The sequence below is a fragment of the Ascaphus truei genome, chromosome 5 (genome assembly GCF_040206685.1).
Source record: "Ascaphus truei isolate aAscTru1 chromosome 5, aAscTru1.hap1, whole genome shotgun sequence".
Lineage (NCBI taxonomy): Eukaryota > Metazoa > Chordata > Amphibia > Anura > Ascaphidae > Ascaphus > Ascaphus truei.
Window position 1 is genome coordinate 303,290,888 of NC_134487.1, and position 21,261 is coordinate 303,312,148.

Here is a 21,261-nt window from a genome sequence, read left to right on the forward strand (position 1 = left end):
GATATAATAACCCCACACACCCAATACATATAAAAAAAAAACCTCTACAACCCCCCATACATATAATAACCCCTCAAATCCCCCCAATACATATAATAACCCCCCACGTCCTCAATACATATAATAACCCCCCCGCCCCCATACATATCATAACACCCAATGCACACACATTTACCTGTCGGGAGAGGCATCCGGTGCTGAGCCGATCCCACAGGCGGATATGGAAATTGGGCCTGACTTCTGGGCGGGCGTGCACGCAGGGCTGGAGGTCAGGGATGGCTGCAGCGGGGGAGAACGGGGACCCACAGCTGGATGCAACCTCTGTCTGGGCCCCACTTCCAGTGCCAGAAAGCTGGGTACCCACAGTCGTGGGGCCTGGGAGAGGGTCTCCCCCCTTGTTGGGTGGCCCTGGTCGTGATGACGGAGCCACTGATTGAGACACCTATGCTGAAGCAGGCACATCCTTATAACCTGACCTGTTGGTGGCCCTTGAAGACTGGGGTTGGCCACTCTTGGCTTAATCTATTTGGAGGTATTTAAACCAATAGGCGCCTAAATTGGTTGATAAGTCCTGGTCGTGGTCTCTCTCTGTAAGCATTGTGTTCGGTATTGCTTGCACAGCACCTACTCTCTATCACCTTATCTGTATTCGTTCTCTCATAAGAGTAAAGAAAACACGTAGACATACATATGTCAGAAGTATCATGTGAGGGTTGCTTAATGCTTAATATCTTCTGATCAATTGAATAGATGTTAACTATATGATTAACTATATGTTTATAAGGGATCGTCATATTGAATAGAGAGGAAAAACTTGATAGGAATGTGTGGACAAACTTGCAATCTGTGAATATACCATGCTAAAAGATCATTTTTTTCCTATTTTCCTATTGCAATTGTGCTCTTGAATCTCCTATGCTGTAGTCATTTGCTGAGTTTAAAAGCTCACCTGGGAACCTGAAATTTGGTTTATGAAGAGAAATCACATTTATCTCAATTCCCTGCTTCCCTTTCCTGTCTGGACTAATTGAATCCAAAGGCGGTCACTTACAGACACAGTGCACCATCCATTATGCTAAGTACCATCTACTGCTTCCACTCAATATTTTCAGATCATTGATGTATTTTCTCAGTTTTTTGAAGAAGCTACATTTTTCAAAATGTAAATTATTGGGGGGTTTTTTTTTGCGTGCATTAAGCTGCTCACAAATGGGGAATATTGTGTACCGGAGGATTAGTGGGAAGCATACATTGGAAAATTGGAGTTTTATTTTTATCACATTAACATGTAGAATTTCTGCTTTGGCTAGTGGCAACTGCAGGCCATACAGTATATATTTACGTAGGGTTATTCATTTAAGTATATAAAAATAGAGCATACTGTAGTGCCGACGGTTATTCTAAAACAAACCAGTGGCAATCCCCAACAAGACCCAGGTACATGCTGGGTACAAGCTGGGTACATGCTGGGTACATGCTGCAACATTTCAGTGACATTTCTGCAGAGACTTATGGCCCATCGGATTAACAGCGGGGGTCATTCAAACTGAACGGTACTGCCAGGGACCCCTGTTGTGTTAGGCCTCGGGCATGGTCAGCGCTGCTGATATTGGAATCTTGTGGGTTCTTGATGTTGCATATCACACAGTGCTGCTGATATTGGAATCTTGCGGGTTCTTGATGTTGCAGATCACACAGTGCTGAGGATATTGGAATCCTGCGGGTTCTCGATGTTCCCAGATCACACAGTGCTGCTGATATTGGAATCTTGCGGGTTCTTGATATTGCAGATCACACAGTGCTGCTGATATTGGAATCCTGCGGGTTCTCGATGTTCCCAGATCACACAGTGCTGCTGATATTGGAATCCTGTGGGTTCTTGATGTTGCAGATCACACAGTGCTGCTGATATTGGAATCTTGCGGGTTCTTGATGTTGCAGGTCGCACAGTGCTGAGGATATTGGAATCCTGCGGGTTCTCGATGTTCCCAGATCACACAGTGCTGCTGATATTGGAATCCTGCGGGTTCTTGATGTGGCAGGTCGCACAGTGCTGCTCATATTGGAATCTTGCGGGTTCTTGATATTCCCAGATAACACAGTGCTGCTGATATTGGAATCCTGCGGGTTCTCGATGTTCCCAGATAACACAGTGCTGCTGATATTGGAATCCTGCGGGTTCTCGATGTTCCCAGATCACACAGTGCTGCTGATATTGGAATCTTGCGGGTTCTTGATATTCCCAGATAACACAGTGCTGAGGATATTGGAATCCTGCAGGTTCTCGATGTTCCCAGATCACACAGTGCTGCTGATATTGGAATCCTGCAGGTTCTCGATGTTCCCAGATCACACAGTGCTGCTGATATTGGAATCTTGCGGGTTCTCGGTGTTGCAGGTCGCACAGTGCTGAGGATATTGGAATCCTGCTGAATCTTCCTGCTGTATTTGGAAATTAGGATTACAATTTTGTCATTCGTTTTTCCATTCATTGTTCTCATTGATGGAAGATGTCTTCGATGTAATAGTTTTCAGGGGTGTTTTTTAACCAGATTTAATGAAATGTGTGAAAAATTGTCCTTTGCAAAGTACCAAAATCCTTTTTATTTGCACTTGTCCAAGATATATTAGCACATGAGCACTTTGTTTAAAAAAAGAGAAAATATACAATGTTTAGAATAAAATATATCTATACCGTATGTTTGTTTGCACATGACCAAAAATATATAAATGTAGCTAAATATAGAAAAAAAAGAGATGTCTTATGCAAAATGGAACAACATGCTGTATAAATGTGGGGCTGAAAGGCGACTTTACTGCCAAACAGCATCAATTATATTTATAATTACATTGTTTGTCTGCATTTTGTAGATAAATGTGGATTTGAAAGTGAAGATTTACAGAGTACTTATTCCATTCTTTATAGTTCCTCTTGAAGATGTGACGTGGGCGTTCTAGATTACTGTTTAGGATGCTTTTAGACAGTAAGGATTCTAAATCTAATTGTGATGTTGAAAATGCTGTAGAAATGAAAGCTGATGTGACTTCTAGTTATATATATAATAAAGCACTTCCTTTATACGGCTTTTTCTTCCGATCTTGAGCAAGCTCACAAACTACAGGATTAGTACACATCAGTGCACATTAATGCTGTTATTCTTATTAGTATGCGCTGATGGTAGCAGGAGGTATCTGGACTTCAAAAATAATAGTGCAAAGTAAGTAAGAATATAGTCACTATTTCTGTTTGCTTTTACTTTGAACAAATATAAGACTTTATCGCTAATTTGTTATGGAAATAGAATATATTTGAATTTTTACTTATAACAGCAGCAGGGCACTACATCTCATGCCACGGTGGCGCCCCGCGTGACGTCACGCGCATGCGCGGTAGGGTTGCGACTGAGTTTTTTATTGTTGTGATGCAGCCGGGGCTTAGATGTGGTTGTGATACTAGTCTGCAGGTTATCCTCTCTTAGAGGCGCATGCGCGTGACGGTCAAGCACGGGGGGGGGGCGCACTTTGAGAGGCTGTTCCTTCAGTTGCGACGGCGGCGCCCGCCGTGACGTCACGCGCATGCGTAAGGGGGCTTTTTGAATAAAATATACCAGCTGTTGTAATTTAGCCTCATTTACTTGGGGTATATAAGATGTCCCTTTATTATGGGTTCCACACTCCTTGATAAAGGACCTACCCGTCCGAAACGCGTAGGAGGTTGTTTGTGGCCCCCCATGGGGCTATGTTTGTCATCAGATATGTTCTGAATTAAACGGATTTTAACTTTTACACCACCTGACTCCCTGGCAGTGCGCCTGTGCTTTTTTGTTCCACTACATCTAAATGTTATGTTTTAGAGTTTTAAAACAATATCACTGTGTTCCAACTTCCATATACAGTATAAATATATATCATCATCCTCAGTCCGTTCTGGATGAAGCCTCCCCAACGATCTCCCAGGTACAGTGCACTACTGCAGTTGCAAGCCCTTTTTCTCCACAGCGCTCCAACAGATTTTCTGATTTCATCTTCCCATCTGACTTTTGTTCGTCATCTTAGTCTTTTCATATCCCTTGGCATTCACTTGATTACTATCCAGAATGTCCAGCTATAGTAATTTATGATTTTCTACATTTACCGGTAAGTACACCATAACATTTTCAATGCACGCACATTAACCAATTCTGTAAAATCCATTTTTAAAGTTTGGTAGCCCCTAAATGAAGAGAGTAGCCAAGCCGGCAATGTGGATGCTGTATGATGGTCACGAAAGACAAAAATCCCCAGTGCTACACCCAACTTGACAAATTATATAGTTAAATACTTATCTGTTTATCTTGTCATAAGTAGGCTTGGCGCGCATGCGCAGGAGCCGTTATCCCCTTCCCCCACGCACATGCACAGTAGCCGCTGGCACCGCGCGCATGCAAAGAGACAGCACACGCACACACACAGACACACACACAGAGACACACACACATACACAGAGAGACACACACACACACATACACACAGAGACACACACAGAGACATAGTGACACACACACAGTTACACAAACACAGAGACACAGAGACACACATAGACATACACACAAAGACACACACACAGAACCACACATGCACACACAGAGATACAGACACACACAGACACACGCACACACACGCACACACAAACAGACACACACACATATACAGAGACACACACACAGACACACAAACACACACAGGGACACACACACACGAGGAATTCACAGTTAGAAGTGCAAATAGCTAAAACAGGGTGTGTGTGCAGCACGTGTGTTCTAAGTCAAACTTCTTTGTGTTTTGGCCGTGAAATATGTTTTGATTTTTAATTAAAAACGTCAGCATCACAAAACAATTTCTGTGACAAAACAGTGACAAAAGACAAAGAAGATTCACTTACAATTTGCATGCTCGGCGCACACACACACACACACACTTTGTTTTCATAAAATAATTTGCAACCATTTTGAAATGTCAAAAAATTGAAATTGTCAAGCATTAAAAGTCAACGTGAAGGTCACATGACTCTAAAGTCAGGCCACGTGACACACACACACACACACATATATATATATTCAAATAAATAACAAGTGCGCAGAAAGATAAGGGTTACAAATTCCTAAATAGTGCAGCCACAATGCTGGCTTTAACACAAGAACCCAGATATCAGGGATACAAATAACATCCGGCGCAGTTAGAAATGATGTCCTTATGAAAAATCCTATTAGTAGTGGGTTTAATAAGACTATATTAAGTGAGGATCAAATGGATCCTTGAACTAATAACAAATTTAAATAACAATGTTACCCCATAAAGGAATTGTGAATGACAGCCGTATGATTTAGCCACGCCCTACGCGTTTCGTCATCTACGATGACTTCATCAGGGTTGCCCCTTGCAGCGTGAAGGTCACATCACCCATTGTTGTTCTGGAGTATTACACAATCAAAGGTACTGATAAGATTTGGCTCCAATTACAGGACACAAAACACCTCTCAATCATACACCTATTGGACTCTTTAATAAGCAGTTACAGAGACACAGGGCCTTATTCAGAGAGGGTTGATAAAAAAAATCGCCAGGGAATTTAAAATGACTGTTTTTTGGCCGTTGTTATCACGGTATTCAGAAAGGCTCGATTACCAGTGATAGCAAAATGCCCAAAACGGGCGAGTTGCTGCCAGCGAGAGCCTCGAGCTTCTGAAAAGGCCTAAACCAGCGATTCATTTCTGCTGCAGAGAGAGCGGCTCTGAGAGAGCCGCCTCTCACAGCTGAAATGTCGCCCGAAAATTATTTATTTAAATATACATTTCTTTATTAGTGTAGAGGTGCAGAGGGTCTCCGGAGCTGAACCACGTTGGTTTTATGTTCGGGGACCCCCTGCTTCCCAAGATACAGGCACCTTTATGGGGACTGGGACTGACTGGGACATTTCCTTGCATAGGAGATACCGGCACCCCATAAAGGTGCCTGTATCTCAGGAAGCAGGGGGTCCCCGGACATAAAACCAACGTGGTTCAGCTCCAGAGACCCTCTACCCCTCTACACTATTAAAGAAATGTATATTAATAAATATTTAAAAAAAACATCAATACACACCCCCCCGTCCGCCCAAACCCATACAGTACAGTAATGGGGAAAATAACTATTATCCGGATATGGATAATAGATTATTTGCCCATTATTAAACACTGCATTAGCATACATAAATAAAGTAAATAAATACAGTTATACTTACCACAACAAGAAAAAAGAATGGCGCACAGCCAGGGAGCCAGGTGGTTACAAAAAAGTACCTTTATTCAGTGCACGGTTGGAGACATATTCACCCCTTGGGGGACAAAAACAAGCACCTCCTACGCGTTTCGGACCGGTAGGTCCTTTATCAAGCCATTCTGATTGGCTGGCATCATTCCCTTTAACATGACGTCACTAAATCCAAGATGGCCGCTGTGTCACAAGGTAGTTCAGCCAATCAGAGTGTGGAATTTGTTCCCATGATCTGATTGGCTGAAATACCATCTGACGCCAGCTTCGTGACGTCATCTTAAAGGCAAATGAAGCACAGCCATTCTGATTGGCTGGCATCATTCCCTTTAAGTGACGTCACGGCAAAAAAAATAATTAAAGTCTGCACATGGTTTTAACAGCCAATCAGGTGGCTGTTAACCATTTTGAGGGTAAATGTGACGTCACAAGCCATATTTAAGGCCGTGACGCCTCATTTGAGCCCAAGAAGCCGACGAGACAGCATCGGCTGGGATTTAACATGGGGTATTTTGGATTGACAGATGAAGAAAGAAGATAAAGAAGAACAAGAAATGGTTACAGATGAAGATAGAAGAAGGTGATTAAAGAAAGAAAAAAGAAGATTGGGGTACCTGAGCCAGATCTTCATGGCGGATGGCATCGGATGCTGTTGGAGGCCTTCAAGGTACGTGAGCTTCCTGTTTCCCCGGGAGTCGGAGGGCCACCGCTTCTAATGGTAAGTAATATATTCAATGTTTGTAAAGGTCTCTTTTTACAGGTTTAATCTTTGGATGTGTTTTTTGATTTTTTGGGGGGAGGCACATTGACTGACAATATATTAATCGGTACCTCTTTAGGGTATAGATTAATACATTATTATGACAATATTTGGGGGGCATTTCTCGCTTGGTATTGGTGTTGCTTTTTGGCATTTCATGTATTATGTGGATGTCATTGTTTGTTTTTTCATGCTTAATGTAATTAAAGATTTGCGATTGGTGTTCGTTTGAATTTAATGTTATATTATGTTAGCTAATATGTTTTATGGTTACTTCAGAGATTGTTAGAATTTCTTTCTTTCTATTTAACTGTTTAAATTCATTAATGTTGGAGTAATTCATTGTTTATATTGGTTAGTGTTACTATTCATTTTGAGTTGGTTTCGGAATTAATTGTTTAGATTGGTTAATGGTTTAATTAATTCATTGTTGATGTTGCTATTGATTGTATTGATTGGATTAGCTGGCTACTGTTTGTATTCAGTGACGTGTGATTTTTTGGAGTTTAGTTACATTTTTTTATTGTGTGTCTCGTGTATTACTGTATTGTAATTAAGGTACCCATTGAGTGATATAGAGGCTTATCATGCCCATATTATTATTACAGGCATACCCCGGTTTAAGGACACTCACTTTAAGTACACTCGCAAGTAAGTACATCTCGCTCAATAGGCAAACGGCAGCTCACACATGCGCCTGTCAGTACGTCCTGAACAGCAACACCGGCTCCCTACCTGTACCGAAGTTGTGCGCAAGCGGGGAGACTATTGAGCCTGTTACACATGCGTTATTTACATCAGTTATGCACGTGTATGATGATTGCAGTACAGTACATGCATCGATAAATGGGAAAAAGGTAATGCTTCACTTTAAGTACATTTTCGCTTTACATACATGCTCCGGTCCCATTGCGTACGTTAATGCGGGGTATGCCTGTATATGGGTAGGATGTACCACTATACTACTCAATGGGTATAGGGTGGGTATAGTCAGTCAAGGGTGGGTGTTTAGGTCTCACGGGTGGGTGAAGGGGGTTTTAGCCCTAAGGATGGGTGTTTAGACCTTGCGGGTGGGTAGCGGTTGGGTTAACCCCTTTATTACCTTAGCAGTATTAACCACTAAGGTAATGAAGGGGTTAACTCCCCCCGCAACCCACCCGCAATGCCTAAACAGCCACTAAGGGACAAATTCCCCCTTCACCCACCTCCGCTAGCCACTGTATTGTATTGTATGTTTCTTACAGTAAGCCTGGCACGGGTGTTTAGCCCCTTCATTGCCTTAGCGGTTAGCCGCTAAGGTAATGAAGTTGCTGTACATGCATGTTTCCTGCCTCGGATGCATGCCGGGGGGTCCGGAGCTGCTATTAAACGCTTTCAGCTCCGGAGACCCCCGCCATCAATCCGAGCCAGGAAAGGGGCCTGATTTTTTCTAAGTCCCGACAAACCGCAGCTCATCGAGGCATCTCCCCACCAATTGACCAAAAAAATTGTGGTGAATTGGATTTGGGGAGAAGACCGCCTTTTAGGGCTGCGATGGGCTGCGATAGGCCGCGACAGCCGACTCGCGGGTCTCTGAATCGCGCGAGTTTATCAACCATCCGGAAATGGTTGATAAGGGGCTGATCGCTGCTCAGTCGGCGAATTTCGGATAGCGATAAAATTTTGCATCGATACAGGCCGTTATCGAGCACTTATCGAGGCTATCTGAATACGAGTAGCCATTTTGGTCGATAAGTGCTCGATAAGGGCCTTATCGAGGCGTTCTGAATAAGGCCCACATTCACAATACTTTACTCCCATGTGGTTTCATTCCTGATTCTACAAGCAACATTGCATGTTACAAATCTGCTTTTGTTACACTAATAGTGCCCTTTATGGGGTAACATTGTTATTAAAATTTGTTATAAGTTCAAGGATCCATTTGATCTTCAATTAATATAGTCTTATTAAACTCACTCCTAAAAGGATTTTTTCATAATGACATAATTTCTAACTGCGCCGGATGCTATTTGTATCATTTATACTGTGTGTATATATATATGTGTATATATATATATATATATATATGTATATATATATATATATATATATATATGTATATATATATATATATATATATATATATATATATATATATATATATATATATATATATATACATACAGCAAGTTTTGTAAAACTCTGGAGCTACATTTAAAGGAAATTCAAGAAATACATTTGGAAAGCACATTCTCTCACATATCTATTAATAAAATAGAAGAGCAGTTAAAATATCTTTCTTCTCTTCCTGGACTGTTCAACCTTGTATGTGCCACAATGAAGAGTATTTTAGAATCTCTGCTGCCGAAGTAGAAGAAGCTTTAGGAAAAGAAATATTTGCATTAATAAAATCAGTAACTTATTATTTTGTTAATTTCTCAGGAACTGAAATATAAAATACTGATAAAAAATAAGAAAATTGGACTCCTCCAGGATACTGTTCTTAACCATGGTAAGAGCAAACGTGGACAGGTCGGAGAATGCATGGAAGAATTTGACGATGATATGATTGTTGAACAAGAAAGGTCACCACGATCCCAAAGGAAAAATGCTGCGCCCGTAATCGGGCCATTAAAAATCGAGGATCAATCAAAGAACAAACAGAAGGTAAAAGGGAAAAGAAAACAATAATGTTATAGAGCAGGGGTCTCCAAATTATGGCTGGGGGCCACATGAGGCCCCCCACAAGATTTTATCTGACTCGCAGCAACTTGAAATATTTGTATATTTTTGCTCATTATATATCATTTCCCAGTGTAAGCACGGCATCCTTTCTTTGTAATTGTCACATTTCTCTTTTGTTCTGAATCATATCATGCTGATGACCCAAAAAAGATCCAAATAAAACTTATTCATTCATTTATAAAATATATAAATATACAAAAATTCTAAAAATATTTTTTTTTTTGGCCCGCGATAATGTGTAGAATATACGATGTGCCCCTCGTACTGAAAAGTTTGGAGAGCACTGTTATAGAGTATACACTTACAGCATGAACAAAACTCACTCAAGTAGAGAACATCAGTGGTGCAGGCAAACTACGAAAGTCGACTATTGATTAGAGGTGATGTACAGAGTGGGCAAAAATAGGGATATTGAACAACCAATTGCCACATTTAGTCCAGAAGTCACAAAGACACATGACTCTGAATCCACTGGAAAGACAAACTTTTAACAATGGTCTAACAGTACTCACGGTTCATCCAGCTTGATAGCACTTAATGTTTCCACTCGTCACTCACGGGTATAATCTCACTGTGTTACAGTTGCATATAGTGGCATACACTCGGGCTGGTATGATGGAGGTGCACTCCGTGTTCTTGCCAACAACAATTAAATTTCCATGGGAGAGCGCGGGGCCTCTGTAACGGTCTCTTACCTGCCCAGTGGCATCTCCGCTTTCAGCGTCCCGTGATCATGGCGCCGCAATGTCAAATGGCGCTGCGTTGCCATGATAACATGTTGTCACATGGCGCCACTACATCCCATGGCGCTGCGTTGCCATGACAGTGTGATGCCGCATTGCTCCGCAACGTCATGTGTTGTCGTGACGTTATGACGCTGCGTCGCCTGAGGAGGCGATGCCACACATGTCTTTTACTCTCCCTGCCTTCAAAATGATGTATCCCACCTCCTTCCCCTTCCTTTTTCTAACTTCCCTGCTAGACTGTTGAAATTTGGATGTCCCAGAATTGAGATATGGGATATGCACAATGGCCACTATCATTCATCCAGGATAACTTTCACCTCCAAATCCAGCAATGTGGTGCATCTCATACACTATAGAATATGCACCTATATGAACTATGTTGGAGAAACAAAACATACTCTTCAACCAGGATGAATCACCACAGATTCTGCATCTCGGACATCAATACAGGAACTCCTGTGGGAAAACCCTTTTCCCAAACAGGACACTCACTTACAGATTTAAAAGTATTATTTCTCATGGAAAAAATGTAAATACATATGATACATGGAAATTTCAATATCTCCAACTTCTGGGCTCCCAAAACAATGGTTTAAATCAAGACTCTGGTCTTCTGGCACATTATGTCTGCAATCCTCTTCTGGACCCACATTTTAGAGAAGGTGTGAGCACTTGCCTGCCACCTCTTCACACCTCTACTAGTCATCCACCTCTGACACCGATCATACCCAGCTCCGAATAATTCATGTTAATCTTGTCACCATTCAATTTGATGACTTCCAACAGAGATTATCTCCCCCCTTATTCATTACTAGAGATGGGGGAGCCAGTCCAAATCCGTTTCCCTGAATTTCCCGAGTTTTCCATTCAAAATCCGTTCCGCCGCGTAAAATCCGCTGACAGATTATTACAGCTTCAATCAACGTGGATTAATCCAAAGCCGCCATTGGATACAATCCGCTGTTGGATTTTAACAATCCACGCGCGGATTTCTGAATCCGCGGATTGGATTACTAAAATCCGTCAGCGGATTGTGGAAACCGAAGATGGATTGTCGGTGTTAAAAAAAAGATTTTCGCAAAAGGAGAATCATCATTTTTTAGACTGATCCACGGACGAAGGAACCGACTGATCTGAGGCTGATACAAATCCACCCCAAATATTTCGCCCATCTCTACTCATTACTTTTGGCTATAAATGCGATAAACGCTATAAATGCGTCCTTCTTACTGTGTCGCAGAGCACTTGAAGAAGAAACCTACTATATGAGGTTTGGAAAGTTCTGAATGCTTATAACGTAATCTACGAAAAACTTTAACGTTTGTCCACTAAATGCGATCTCAACCTGCGTCATATGTATTTTTGGTTAAAAATATATGTAACGCGTGACCCAGGTTATAGCTCAGGAATGCCTGAAAATTACAGCAAAAGCTGTTCTGGTCAGAATTGCCTTTGTTTCTCCTTTTTTTGTTGTTGCAATTTTATCATGGTAACAAATCCCATAATTGAACATCATTTTAACACTGAATGGATGTTGACGCATTTTTGCAGTAAACAGCAGGCCAGCCGTCATTCGTCTACCTTTGCCAACACGATGCTTCATGGCAGGTTATAATCAAATCAGCATTTGCATTCTGCCTAAAGTATTTCCAATCAGGCTGGATTGAGATGTTAAAATACATTCCATTTCCCATATTAATCCCATTATAGGTGATTATGTGTTAGAATAAATGGGGAATCTTTACTTTGCTACAGACTGACAATATACTGAGACGAGACATTTAAAAAAAAAAAAGAAAACACTTACTATTTTTAGTTGCCAGCATGTTCACCTACTGCCCTTTGGAAAGTAGAAACTAAAAATTAATTTTGTGCAGTGAGACTGAATTGAATATTTCAAGGTTTATCTACTTCAATATTACATACCTGCCTTGCAGATTATATTTTCTGTCACTTTTTAAATTATAATTTTTCACAGCTTCCTCACCACTTCATATTATTTTGAATGTTTTTATATTTAATAAATGCCAGATGCCCTTAGGTTCATTTTAAAATGAAATTGTGTAGCGTATGGCCACGCCATTACTGTAAGTAAGTGGAATCATGTTGACTTATTCAGAGAATGCGTCCAGTATAAGATTGTGTAGGTTGCTTTAAAGCAGCAAAAGGTGAAAATCCTATATGTTTTTGTTAAATGAATCAGTTATGCCGTATTCGATAATACTGTCTGCATTCTTTTTACATTTCTAATGCAATATTTAATTATTTTTTTAAATGTACTGATCATACTTTGGCTGCTTAGCAAGCATTTAGAAAGTCATATCCATTTTCTGATTTGAAACAGGCTCTGATACACACCTTTTTTTGACCTCTGCCTTTTGGCAACAAAGTATCACAAACAGATCTGTTGCTGTGTTCCAAACTGCAGACTGTCTATTACTCTGAAAGCTGTAACAATAATCTGTTACACTTATTCATATACAAAGTTAGAAGGCGACCATTATGTTCAGGAAATGTAAAGATATATAAAAGGAACACCAAGCGAAATCGGGACGTCTGGTCACCCTATGTGTGATCCCTGAGGCTTTTGGACAACCGAGTCCAACAGATATCAAGTTAATGTAAGACAAGAACTTACTACTGTACTCAGATCTTATTTCCCATACTTACTGTAACAGAAACACCTGGTAGTGGATGACCTTACAAGTCATCTACAGCTCTAGAACCCACTAAAACAACTCTTCCCTTCCCCAAGAAGTACTGTACCAATAATGAACTGCTTATGGAAAGAAAACTATATCTACAGGAATCCTAACTGCACAGTAACACAACTAGTGCTGTGTATTGGTTATAATATATACCACTACTCTAATTCTGATTATAAGGCAGTAAAGTTGCTGGACTGCTTTTTTTATTGATGGTTTTATATAATTGGAAACAGGGTTTTCTCCAGAGCAGAAGCACTCGCTTTTTCAGCTCTCGGGACTCCTCTTCCCCTCCCCAGTAATTACCGGTTAACGTGCTGGGTTTAAAGTTTCCACTGTGGGAAACACTATAGCCTCCAACACTCACAGGATCCGCAGGCCAATAACAAGCTGCAACATCATTGGCACTATCCTCACCAGTCCCACAGTTTTCTGTTTTACAGTATGGACACTTTACTAAGGGTACATTCAAGTCATTGTACATCATGACTCGAAAGAAAAGGAATAACTATTAATTGGTCTTTTCTCTCATATATTTGTGTATTCTATACCCTATTGAGCCCCAGCTCTCCCCATCCCAGGGAACGCTATCTATGATATATATGGAATACTAATCATCCACTCAAAGACTGTCACTGAGCAGAGCACCTAAAGCTTGTTATTCTGTGTATGTAGTCAGTGAATGCAGAGCTTAATATCACAGGAATATTATGCTCAGTTATAGGCCGTGCACAATTTCTGCTCAATAGAACTGTCAATATATTTAAACTAAGACAGTATGGAAGACACGGAAATTCTAAAATCAGCACGAAAGAGAAAGGGCTCCTGCCCCAAACTCCGTCGCGTCTCTGCGGATGGAACAGCAGCTGTGTGATGCCGGTCTGGATGCCGTCTGTCATTCAGCCTCGTTCTCGAAAATCACATGAACTAGGATTTGCAATGAAGTGTGCGGCGGCGGTCTCCTCACTCCTCTCTGCTGAAAAAAGATGGCGTCTCTACATGTTTCGCTTCCGCTTCGTCAGGAGCCGTGTAAAGTATGTCTGATGCTGACAACTTAAATAGCCTATGCCCCCGGTGCTGACAATAATCCATAACTAATCAAAAACTGATGAACACCTGGTGTCCAATTAGAACCACACATAGAAAACAATCACATCAGTATGTAATATAATAGAATGAGCAAATTTGGTAGATGGAGTATTAACTCCTCCAAAACATAAACATATAGCATGTGATTTTCTGCAATGGTCAGCAATGGACATCAGGCTGTATAATAGAGAATGCAAATACATATACTGCCAGCTCATACTATAAAATAGTCACAATGAATATATGAAAGACTAGCCTATCTTCACATTGTGCATAATTCACATAGAAATATAATTGATGGAGAGAAAAATATGCGATTTCTCAAATTATAAGTGCATAATATAACCACCTATTGTCATAGTTAATGTACAGGCATAAATATGACTTAGAAACACCCGCAGTCAATAAAGGGAATGAAGAACTGGAGTGTGGACAGAAAATGTTGCATGACAAATACAGTAAAAAGTGAATGGTGGCCAAAATACTGAGACCATTAACTTTAGCAAAAGCAGAGTCTAGAAATATATCATCATAAATACAGTATACACAATCACAACAATATGGGAGTCAGACTTCATTTGGTTTGACCACCAGTTCAGTGCGAGCCTGGTCCTCTGGAAACGTTACATTGACGATGTGCTGTTCATTTGGTCGTGTGGATGATCTCAAGCTCTTCCTTGCGTATATCAACAATAACACATTAAATTTAAAATTTACTTCACCGTGGACAAGTCAAGAGATCAATTTTCTCAATTTGACTATTTACATTGAGAATGATAGAATTAACCCCCAAAAGATTTTTCAAGAAAGTAGACAGAATGACACCCATAAATCAAGCTGTCATCATCCCAAATGGATTTCTCTCCATCCCAAATTTTCTCTCCATCAAGTTAAAATTCTTATTTACCTGTATAATTACAGGAAGAATGATCTGCATTGGATCTGTCATAACCCACCAAAATGAAACAGACCTGCCAACTTGTTTTTTGTTGTAGTATACATGTAGCCATGCCCACTAGCACTCCTTTTGACACATATATAAATATATATATATTATGTGGTAATGTTTGGGGTTTCTCATAGCTTGTTTGGTATCTGTGTGTTTATTAACTTTGTGCAGTTGTTCTCAGCTGTGTGTTTAAGCTCACCCCTCCCCACTTTCCAAGTTGGCAGGTATGTTTCATTTTGCTGGGTTACGACAGATCCAATGCAGATCATTCTCTTGTAATTATACAGGTGAAGAAGAATTTTAACTCAGGTAGTGTTTGGACCTGTTAACGGTCATGCCTTGAAGTGGCAGCAGGCTTAAACCGCTTTGGCCAAACGGTAAAACTAAATGACCCTTTTTCAAGAGAATATATAGGTATTGAACTGAGTGTTTTTTCACATTGGAAGTAGATTTGGGAATCTTTGTTTGTTTTTTTGTTGTATACTTTACACATCTCCTGACAAAGCGGAAGCGAAACGCGTAGAGACACAATCTGTTTTCAGCTGAGAGGAGTGAGAGAGGAGACAGCTGCCGGATGCGTCATCGCAAAACCTGGCTGATATGATTTTGAGAACAAGGCTGAGTGAGATATGGCATCTAGACTGGCATCACACAGCTGCTGTTCCATCCGCAGAGACGCGTTGGCGTTCGGGGTAGGAGCCCTTTCTCTCTCGTGCTGATTTTAGCATTTCAATATGTGAGTGTTCATGTTTTACATTGTTTTACTATGAACTCAATCTTGCTATATACACCTGTGTGTCTTCTTCTATTCCGGGAGGGGCGAAGCTCACTGTTAGTCACTAGTGAAGTGGAGTGATTCCTGGATTTTCACCAATGCTTGTTTTGAATTGTGACATGTGAGTTATGACACCTCAAGATTCTCAGTCTCGATTATAGCTACATTTTCCTTGCAACATTGCACCATGTAGCCTCTTTCCCTTTTTTATATTTTTCGATTCCGCGCTCCTCACTACAAAGAAGACATACCATTGAAGAACTACAAGGACATTCTTATATTGGGTTTCTGAGCAGTGTATCTCCATTTAACTTATTTGTTATATTATTTAATCATATATTGTCACTTTATATTTCTGACACCTTGGGTTATAAAAGAGCGCCCTCATTTTTTCACTTTTTGCACATCTTATTAGTAAGCATGGATTTCAGATATTTCACTTTGGACATTAATCCTGCTATATTAGATAGCGTTAGATCTGTGTCTATTTTGTAAGCCTTTATAAAAGTTTGAGACATTTTTGTAATGCAAATGTTCACAGCTTAGTTTTGTTGTGTTCACATAGGAAAAGAAGATCGTTATAGCTATGGAACTCTCAGATCTTGTCATCTATACAAAATCTGTGAAATTTATAAGCTTTGAACATGCAAGAGCACATCAGAAGTTCTACGAAAATAACTCCATCGCAGAGGGTCTCGCACAGAAACTAGCAAAGCAGTCAGGTATTTTTTTTCTCTGTTTAATAAAGATGAAAGTTCCAGTACATTACTTTAACTTCTGCTTACTTGGCTATTGGCAAAGATTATTAACTTGCTAAACAGTTGCAAGGGAGGCTTTACTGCAACAAAGTTGAGAAGGCAACTTCCTTACGTATAATTATAGTAATTGTTTTATAAATTAAAGGAACTCAGTAGATTATATCCCCTTTACTTGAAATGTGCATTCTCTTAAAGCAGCAAAGCATGTATAATCCTATTTTTTAAAATAAATAAATAAATCAGATCTGTAGTATTAGATAATACTGTCTGCGTTCCTTTAAAACTCCTAATGCTATTTTTAATTATTATTTTAATGTACTGATCATACTTTGGTTGCTTCAAGGATGCCTTCTTTGTACCCCCTTTGTATCTAAAGCCCTCTCCCGCCTTAAACCTTTTTCACTGACTGCCCCACACCTCTGGAATGCCCTTCCCCTCAGTACCCGACTAGCACCCTCTCTATCCACCTTTAAGACCCACCTTAAGACACATTTGCTTAAAGAAGCATATGAATAGCACTGTGGATATTCTGAACACATGATACATAAAGCTTGGCCCCCTGCAGACGCACTTACCAGAACTCCCTCCTACTGTCTCTGTACGTTCTCCCTACCTATCAATTAGACTGTAAGCTCCTCGGAACAGGGACTCCTCTTCCTTAATGTTACTTTTATGTCTGAAGCACTTATTCCCATGATCTGTTATTTATATTATCTGTTATTTATTTGATTACCACATGTATTACTACTGTGAAGCGCCATGTACATTAATGGCGCTTGTAGGCGGACGCTCACAGAGGTATGCAAGGGAGACTGATTATAGTGAAATTAAATAAGCCTTTTATTGCGCCTTTTCCTTAACATCAGGAAACCATCCAAACAAGGGGTAAACAAAGCTTCTATTCACTTGGGAGTATTTCTAGTGAAATACTATGCAGTTCACAACTCCCTTAGATAAGCATGTCTCCCAGCCCCAAACATATAGCATGAAATAAGCAGATATAGAAAGTCTTGTAAATAAAAGTCTTATCTCTTCCTTGTGGTTTGGAGGGAAAATCTTCTCTGTCCCTGGTTGCTACCTTTTCTTCAGGGTTTGTCAGCATTCAGGTTTAGAAGTTTCCCCTGTGTCTTGAAAGCAGCTCTGCTGTTTCTTCTGGCAGGGCTCAAGACAAGTGTCTCCAAGTTCAGCTCAGGTGTGAGCTAAGGAGTCTCTCTTCCTGTCTCAAAAGACAAGCTTTTCTAAGCCATCTAATCAGGCAGGTGGTGTTTGTTAATTGACTACCAGTAGTTAACCACCACACTGCTGGATTAGAGGCACATTACCTGAACAGGGATAAATCCCCTGTTACAGCGCTATATAAATAAAGACATACAATACAATACAAAACAGCAACCATTCAGAAAGTCATATCCACTTCCTTTTTTGAAACAGGCTCTCACACACACCAATTTGAGCTCTGTCCTTTGGCAGCAAAGTATTAAAAACAGATCTGTTGCTGTGTTCCAAACAGCAGACTGCCTACCACTCTGAAAGCTGTAACAATAATGGGTTACGCTCAGTAATATATCAGCTTCAGCATTTCATTGAGCACAAATTTAAAAGGCAGCCAGTGTGTGTGTGTGTGTGTGTGTGTGTGTGTGTGTGTGTGTGTGTGTGTGTGTGTGTGTGTGTGTGTGTGTGTGTGTGTGTGTGTGTGTGTGTGTGATGTCCAAAACTTGATAATGTTTTCTGTTTTTAGTTGTGGACTTTCATAATCAACATAGTAAAATTATTGTTCATTAACCAAAGTATTCTTTTTTTTTTGCATCTACTTTTACTTGGCTTATCAGACAAATAAAACACATTATTTACAAACCTCAGTTAAAATAAGCATTTACTGAGAGATTAAAACAAATTGTTCTACTACACAAGGTGAGATTCGGACTTAGGAACCTCACGAGATGTCCACAAGAGCTAAATCCATGAAAGCATCATCTGTTTTAATGGATTATTTTCATAAGGATGATTTGGCGCGAGCAGGGAGCTCCAGTGCGCCAACACTGCAAGGAGGGTTGGAGTCTGAACAGGAGCGATCGGAGGCAAGATCAGAGAATCGGGATAAACATTTGGTGACCAGGAGTGACATGAAAGAATTTTGCAGGGAGATTAAATCTTTATTTCGGAAAGAAATGGCAGATTTAAGAAAAGACATTAACCATATAGGTGAAAGTACAGATTCGCTGGAGAAACGCCGGGATTCCACAGTCAGAGCCCTCCAAAAACAGATAAACATGCTGTCCCGTATGCAATCCCTGATATCAGATCTCACAGATAAACAAGAGGACTCAGAAAACCGTGATAGGCGGATCAGGGTACGGGGGATCCCAGAATCCATCACAGATCCCGAGGACCTGGTTCTGAAATGACTGGCACACACTCTGCCTGATAAATCAGAGCAGGAGCTTCAGCTAGACCGTTGTCACCGGGCCCCCCGCTCCAAGCCACAACCGGGTGACCCCCAAGAGACATTATTATGCGCTTCCATTACTTTCGTATAAAGGAAGCGCAATGCCAAATAACACGGTCTGCAAGTCAAATCGAATTTGAGAGTGTCAAGCGGCAAGTTTACCAGGATATATCACCCAGAACGTTAACCAAAAGGAAAAATCTGATGCCAATCACCAGAATCCTAAGAGACAAGGGGGTAAGATATTGGTAGATCTTCCCCTTTGGATTGATGGTGATCAAAAATGGCCTTGCAGCAACCCTGAGGCATGCAGACGAAGGTGAAGCTTTCCTTAAGAAGCTGGGCCTGCAAACAAAATCTACAATTTCTACTAGCCTTGAATCAGCCAAAGAGTCCGTGCCCAACCCGTCCTGGGAAGAAATGCGAGCTTCAACGAGGGAGAAGACACATAAAGGCCTTAATTGATACCAATTAAGTCCTTTCAGGGGCCCTACCCCTTTCAGACTGTTGTACCACAGGTCTCTTGCTGCCTTGGCCACCGTGTTGCATGACCAGATTTTTCTGATGACAGTAAAACTGTCTTCAGAACTGGCGATGGAGCGCTGGCCAAGGAGGACGAACCTGCCGGGTGATGTCATGGACAGGCCCCTGCCATGCTCCCATCTTTCCCCCTGCAGCTCTGCACGGACCGGGGATCACAGCTAGACGCGCCGAGGCCGTAGCCTAAGGCCCCTTGTATTGAAGTGGGCAGCAGACTGCTTCCACTTCCTGGTTGCCAGTTCAAAGTGCTTTGTGTACAAAAAGGAGCACACCTGGCATACCTGGGAGATATGTTAATAGGATATGCAAAGCATAGGAAGGAAGCTAGGGGAAGTGTCCATCATAAGTATGATTAGGATCCCAGGTATCCTCCTTTTTGAGCCCAGGGTTCTCTCCATATGTGGTTTGGTGAGAGGTTTGAGGTGATATATAGTGCTTGGAACTATACTAAGTTAGCACAGGCCGGATAGACTGGTCAAACATTTTCTGTTGAGGCATAGTGGAAGGTTGCCATGCAAGATTGTCTTGTGTCTTCCACATGTGCTCCATCCCATCTTCCATCTCCTTCATTTGGCATGGTTCCCGTTCCTTGATACTTGCGGACCAATGTAGATTAAGGGACTTATTCTAGTAGCTCTGAAGTTGTCATTGCCCAACCACATGTAGCATGTTCAGAAGTTGCGGAACGAAATGTAAGAAAAAAACAACATGTGCACCATGAAGAGCTAGAGCACTTTTTTGAACATAATTTTTGTGGGTGCCAGATTTTTGTACGGAGTACTGGGGGTATTGTTTATTAGTACTTTGTGAGGATCTTGGAGATCCTCCCGCCCACGTGCACTATTTCGATTTTGATCTTTATATAGACTTATTAGTGGTGCTGACTTTCCTTTTTTTATGAGAAAAACCCCTGTCCTCAATTTCAAACAGTGTCTTCTAACCAGCTTTTATAAAAAAGTGACAAACCGCATGGTCTAACAGCCCAAACGCCTGCATTGTGCGTGCTCTAGAAGTGGAATGACCTGAGTTGAGCTAACTCCATCCCCCGTGTGACGTGGGTTTTGTGCTCTCAGCCAGGATCATATGGAGGCCCACCTCCTTACGTGCATCTGCAAGGTCTCTGATTTGTTGTTAGAGGTCTTCTGGACGTGTGGTGAAAATAACAATGTAATCTCCAAATTATAGGTGACTCAAGTATTCCCCATTGATTTTGATACCTTTTTCTTCCCAATACAATGCCCTTACTTGTGGAATGTGCTTCTTGTAGGATTTAGATGTTGTCCATTGTGCTGTATCCAGTGCAAAATCCTGCTTGTTCTCTAGGCTGGACATTTAAAAATATTAACTTAATTTCACTGAAACATGCTGATTGACATGAATCTACTTGCCCCTTATCATATTGGAAGGCCTGCCATTTGTGAATGGATATATTCTTGAATCAGAGCTATTAGACTACCAAATGTAAACGCATTCTTCTCTAA

General features: G+C 40.9%; 1 protein-coding gene across 1 annotated transcript in view; it reads left to right on the plus strand.

Moving 5' to 3' along the window:
* Nucleotides 1-21,261, plus strand: part of PLCZ1 (phospholipase C zeta 1) — a 95,281-nt gene that overhangs the window by 43,616 nt on the left and 30,404 nt on the right. Inside the window, exons 6-7 of the mRNA XM_075602995.1 lie at nucleotides 9,470-9,694; nucleotides 16,602-16,758. Of these exons, the coding sequence (XP_075459110.1) occupies nucleotides 9,470-9,694; nucleotides 16,602-16,758 (382 nt within the window). The remainder of the gene's footprint in view (nucleotides 1-9,469; nucleotides 9,695-16,601; nucleotides 16,759-21,261) is intronic.